Raw genomic sequence first — 6,152 nt, 5'->3', positions numbered from 1 at the left:
TAGAATATGATTTATGAATTTTGATTATTACACCAGATATCCTCCACTTTTTTTTTTTGAGAGAGTTTTAACCAGATATCCTCCACTTTGTTGATACGATATTTGTTACCTCAACAACCAAAAAATATCACCGCTAAAATTATTTTTCAATAAAAATTGCCTTTTGAGAAAACATTTATTCGGCATTCCTAATGTTATTTGGTCCACTACTATTATTTTTTTAAAAATATATGCCTATCACTTCAATTTATCGAGTGATAGGCATTACTTTTTCACCCAAAAAAAAAAAAAATGATAGGCATTACTTCTGGAATGTGTGTTAATATTAGTAACATTTTGTTAATATTTATAACCCAAAAATCCGTTACAGATAAACATTGTTTGTAAATACGGAATTAGTAAAAGTAAAAGAGGCCCAAAGCCATGAAAAGTATTACAGTGCAAGAAGAAAGAAATAAAGGAAAAACAGAGAAGAACGAGAGAGAGAGAGAGATTTGATGGAAGAAAAGTCTGTTCTCATTGATAACTGAATCAGATACAAGCACCAATATATATAAAGGTAACCAGATCCGTAAGAGTGGAATTAACCTAACTCTCAATCAATTGCTCCAAACTCTGACACGCGTACATCAACAGTAGCAGACTACTCCCTTCCTCAACTACACTATGCTACCTGTAGTTTGTCTCATATTTTACCTATACTATAGGTCTTTTACCAGCAGCCTTATCACCAATTGTGTCAGCAACTTTATCATCAGCAGCATATACTGTGTCAGCAACTTTACCATCAGTAACATGTGCCTGATGTGCCTTCACAAGCCATAGTAGGAAAGATAACGGTGTATGGAAAGATAAACACCTTTTAATGGATTCTAGTATGGTAGGAATCAGATGAGCACCTTCAGGTGTATTATGGAAAGAAAATTATAGTCAATACTGATAGCTCTTAAAATTCCAGTCAGACGGTCCTTTCAAATCAGTATGGTGAAATTCAATTTGATTTAGACCACAAAAATTAATAATTAAAAATAAAGATAAATATCTAGTTACTTTAGTCCTTTCAACTTAGCTCCCATTCCCATTATCTGCATTATCGTGTGTGTATAAATATCCACTCATATCATCGGTTCTTTACTGCTTATAACACTTGCCACCCAATTCTCCATTTACTTCCTCTGCTGTAAAGATGTTCAGTATGGGGAAAATGAATCATCAATACCTGCCTTTGTTCCTTGCCTCTTGTTTCTTCTTCATTTCTCTTTCTCAAACTTCCTCTAATGCTTCCTCTCAACATCATTGCCTCCCTGACCAAAGTGCTCATTTGCTGCAACTAAGGCAAGAATTTGTTGAAAGGAATTATTCTGATTATTTTTATTACTATGATTACTACTATAATGGTTCTTATCCAAAGATGAAGTTTTGGAAGGCAGATAGTGATTGTTGTTCCTGGGATGGGGTCACATGCGATACACTGAATGGTGAGGTGATTGGCTTAGACCTGAGCAACAGTTGGCTTTATGGGCGTCTCAACTCTAACAGCAGTCTCTTTAGTCTGAATCACCTTCGGAAACTCAACCTTGCCTCCAACAACTTCACTTTCTCCGCAATCCCATCTGAATTTGGCCAGCTTGTGAGGTTGACCCACCTCAACCTCTCTTTTTCCTTCTTACATGGCCGAATCCCGTCGGAAATTTCGTGGCTATCCAATTTGGTTTCACTTGATCTCTCTCTCAATTATTTTTATTACTCTGATGGTGGTTATTATTATGAGAAATTCTTGGATCTCAGAAGAATTGATCTTGAAGCACTTGTCCAGAACATGACATATTTGAGGGAACTTCATTTAGACGAAGTCAACATTTCATCATCGCTACCTCAATCACTGGCAAATTTGTCTTCCTTGACTTCTCTTTCTCTGTCTTCTTGCTATTTGCAGGGTAAATTTCCCTCGAATATTTTCCTATTGCCCAGGATACAAACCATTGATCTGTCATATAACAGAGAACTCATTGGTTTTCTTCCCAAATTCCAATCTCATAGTTCCCTAAAGAAATTGGTTCTTCATGCAACAAATTTTTCAGGGAAATTGCCCAATTCAATCGGCAACCTCAAGTCCTTGAATTATTTGGCTCTTTATTCAAATAATTTTTCAGGGCCAATTCCACCTTCTATTGGAAACCTATCACAACTTACTTTTCTTTACCTCTCATTTGACAATTTTAATGGTCAGCTTCCTTCCACATTGGGAAACCTTGCAAAACTCTCTATTCTGGCACTTACCAAAATCCTTAACTATCAGGAAGTACCATCTTTCTTGCAAAATTTTACACAACTAGAAGTCTTAAGCCTTCCACAAAACAATTTTGACTGCAGCTTCCCAATTTGGCTGACAAATATTACTAAACTCCGTGTCATAAATTTCTACGGAAATCAGTTGAAAGGGCCAATCCCATCCGAAATAGGTAGACTTTCTAAGTTGTCTACCCTTGACTTGTCTCATAACTCACTCACAGGGGCCATTCCCTCAATTTTGTTTACAAGCCCTTCATTGTCTAGATTATATCTAGATCAAAATCAGCTCACTGGCCCGCTCAAATTCCAAAATGTCTCTACATCACCATTAAATGTCCTGAGTTTGAGTGGAAATAAATTGAATGAATCAATTCCAAGGTCAATTGCCAATTTCACTAAGCTACAAGGGCTATATCTTTCTTCGATCAACCTAAAGGGCAAGGTGGAGTTAAACATTTTCTTCGAGATTAAAGAGCTTCGAGATCTCGATCTTTCAGGTAACAAAGTATTGGTTCCAAAAGCAAATATCAATTCCACCCTCCCCAAATTTTCATCTTTGTCAATGTCTTCTTGCAATTTGACTGAATTTCCTGATTTTCTGAAAGCCCAAAATGAATTGCAAAGTTTAGACCTTTCCAATAACAACATTGAAGGTAAAATACCTAAATGGTTTTGGAATGTTGGAAAAGAGACACTGGGTTCCTTAAATCTTTCTTTTAACCTTTTAAGCAAATTTGAGCAACCACCTGTAGTTCTTCCATGGAAAAATATGTACCTTCTAGACTTGAGTTCCAACATGTTCCAAGAGTCATTTCCGATTCCCCCATTGTCTACAAGTTATTTTTTTGCCTCAAAAAATAATTTTACCGGAACCATCCCTCCAATGATATGTAAGGTGCATACTCTGGAAGTCCTTGATGTGTCTAATAACCAATTGACTGGTCAGATTCCACAATGTTTGCTGAACTTAAGCAATTCTCTTTTAGTATTGGCTATGAGAAATAACCACTTTCTAGGAAACTTTCCTGAAACGTTCATAAATGGATGTAGTTTGAGGACACTAGACTTGTATCACAACCAAATAGAGGGGAAGATTCCACGGTCTTTAGTTAAATGTCAAACGCTAGAAGTTCTGAACCTTGGAAACAACAAATTGAATGATACATTCCCTTTTTGGTTGGAGTCTTTCCCAGAGTTAAAGATTCTTGTCTTGCGAGGTAATGGATTCTATGGTCCTATCTGGGATCCTTGTAAAAAATTTGGCTTATCCAAGCTGCATGTCATTGACCTCTCTCACAACAATTTCTCTGGCAAGTTACCATCCGAGTATTTTCAAAACTGGAGTGCAATCCTAGACAAAAACTCATCACAATCAGGGTACATGGGAGATGACTCCAATTATTACAAAGATTCAATGACTATAGTGAATAAGGGAGTAGAATTGAAATTTGAAAAAATCTTGACCATCTTCACAGCTATTGATCTCTCTAACAATAGGTTTTGTGGAGAAATTCCAGATAGTTTGGGGAACCTCAAGGCATTAATTGTACTCAATTTATCAAGCAATAACTTTATGAGCCATATCCCATCTTCGTTGGGAAACCTAGTTGCGCTTGAATCTTTGGATCTTTCTCAAAATAGCCTGTATGGTGAAATCCCTCAAGAGCTAACAAATCTCATATTTCTGGAGTATTTAAATCTCTCTCAAAATCAACTTAGTGGTCCAATTCCACAAGTTCGGCAGTTTTTGACATTTGAAAGTTCCTCTTTTGAGGGAAACTTTGGATTGTGTGGCTTTCCGTTGTCGAAGAAGTGTGGAAATAATGAGATACCAACTTTTGAAATGAGACATGAATCATCATTGGGAGAAGGATTTTGTTGGAAAGTGGTAGTGATTGGATATGCTTGTGGATTGGTAATTGGATTCCTTACCGGACAAGTTGTCAGCTCAAGAAGGACAAATTGGCTAGTGAGAAATTTTGGAGTGAACTTATGTAGGTGAAGATTTACACTAGCGAAGGTACTTGTTATAGATTTACAACTATTGTAATAATTGTATTTAAGTGTGTAATAAGAGAAGCCTAATTTAGTGTAATGAAATAATTATTGTGATTTTTACCATTGTATATAAGTATTGCTATAATATATATATATATATATATATATATATAAAAGTATGTCACTAATTCGCCATTGCTTAATACAAATCATTAAATCACTTCTAGAAAAAATAAGAAAAAAAGGGCACAAAGGACAATATAGAGTCGTGATTTGTAATGTTTTAATTTACTAGATATCAAATGGTCTGTAGTGACCCTTTTAGTTAGTTGAAGATTGATAGCCCCAAATAGTTCGATCCCATTTTCATCTTAAAACGGGGGGTATTTTAAAATTTTATAAAGTGCCTAAAGTCATTTGTCAAAATATATTAAATATTCAATCAGGTAGTTATAGTGCATAATATTTTTGTAGAAAAAAATACATTTGCCAATAATTTATTGATTTACACTTATAAAATTAGTATAATTGTGTGTTTTTCTTAATTTTTAATTTATAATTTTTGACAAAGAGCGTATCCTTTTAGTCAGTTGAAGATTGATAGTCACCAACAATTCAGTCCCATTTTCATTTTGAAACAGGGGTATTTTAAATTTTAACGAGTGCCTAAAGTCATTTGTCGAAAAATATTGAATATTCAGTCAGTAGTTATAGTGCATAATATTTTTTTTAGAAAAAATACATTTGCCAATAATTTATTGATTTACACTTATAAAATTAGTATAATTGTGTGTTTTTCTTGATCTTTTTTTTTTTTTTGGGGGGGGGGGGGGTGGGGAGAGGGTGGGGGGAACAAGGGTTTGACTATTCCCTCAGGTTTCAAACTTAGGATCTTATTAATATCATGAGATCTTAGGAACCACTAAGCCAACCACTTGATTTTTTTACATGATTTGACTTTTTATATATATATATATATTAAATGTATAAGAATTTTAGTTAATAGTCTTGTTAAGGAAAGTCATAAAATAAATAAATTACTGAAAATATGCTCATCCAAATGCACAAAGCGAGAGTAGTTTGCTAATTTAAGAAGACAAAAGCTCATGAACATGCTGCCAGGAAGGGCTAATTAGAAGAGAAAAAGGAAAATTAAACTTTGACGCTGCTATCATGGATGTTGGGGTGGTCTTAACAGTAGCATGCAGGGATTGAAGATGAAAGATTCACTCATGCTTAGAACTTATTTTCTTCATCAGGGAGGGAGATGCATTAAGGGAGAAACCCAAGCAATGAAACCGGCCTTACATGCTTTATCCAATGCCGCCAATCTAAGGTGTCTAAACCATATATTAGAAGGTAATGTTGTGAATTTCTTAAATCTTTTAAACTACGAAGTCTTTTGAATTGTTGTATCACTAGGCTAGATTGGACTACTATTTCAACAATTGATGATATCTAATCAACTCTAATTAATTTTGTTGAGGATTTATAGCCGATCTCAAAAAATTTATGGCCTAAGATTTGTTGATGTTGTTGGGATATTTCCAATGTAAGAAGAGATCCAATCATTCTTAACTATTAAAAAAAAAAACAATAAAACAATTAGTGCTGCTTGGTGCTTACAACTTGGCCCAATAGGCTTTTGAATGTAATAGGCTTGGACCTATTTGGCTATTTCCATACCTAGGTTTCTGTTCACTTTTGGATGGCAAAGATGGATAAAGGCCCATTCATTCTGATCAAGAGCATTGCTAGAGATGTAACTCAATTAATATAATCAAAGTAAGGGGGAGATTAATATTTTTTTCCCCTCAACCACAGATCTTTTAGATCTTACGAGAGGATAGATTATATAACCA

At 34.7% G+C, this 6,152-nt stretch overlaps 1 protein-coding gene across 1 annotated transcript; it reads left to right on the top strand.

Annotated features, from left to right (window-relative positions):
* The first annotated feature begins 1,411 nt into the window (after positions 1–1,411).
* Positions 1,412–4,294, top strand: LOC126719952 (receptor-like protein 7). Its single transcript, XM_050422449.1, has one exon. The coding sequence runs from the start codon at positions 1,412–1,414 to the stop codon at positions 4,292–4,294; it is 2,883 nt and encodes a 960-aa protein (XP_050278406.1).
* The last annotated feature ends 1,858 nt before the right edge of the window (positions 4,295–6,152 follow it).

Source organism: Quercus robur, chromosome 3 (genome assembly GCF_932294415.1).
Source record: "Quercus robur chromosome 3, dhQueRobu3.1, whole genome shotgun sequence".
Taxonomy (NCBI): domain Eukaryota; kingdom Viridiplantae; phylum Streptophyta; class Magnoliopsida; order Fagales; family Fagaceae; genus Quercus; species Quercus robur.
The sequence above is the reverse complement of the archived record's forward strand: the minus strand, read 5'-3'. Positions and strand labels throughout refer to the sequence as shown.

What these genes read in the sequence shown, in the direction of transcription:
- LOC126719952 (XM_050422449.1), top strand. Translation starts at nt 1,412, where the DNA reads ATGAAGTTTTGGAAGGCAGATAGTGATTGTTGTTCCTGGGATGGGGTC.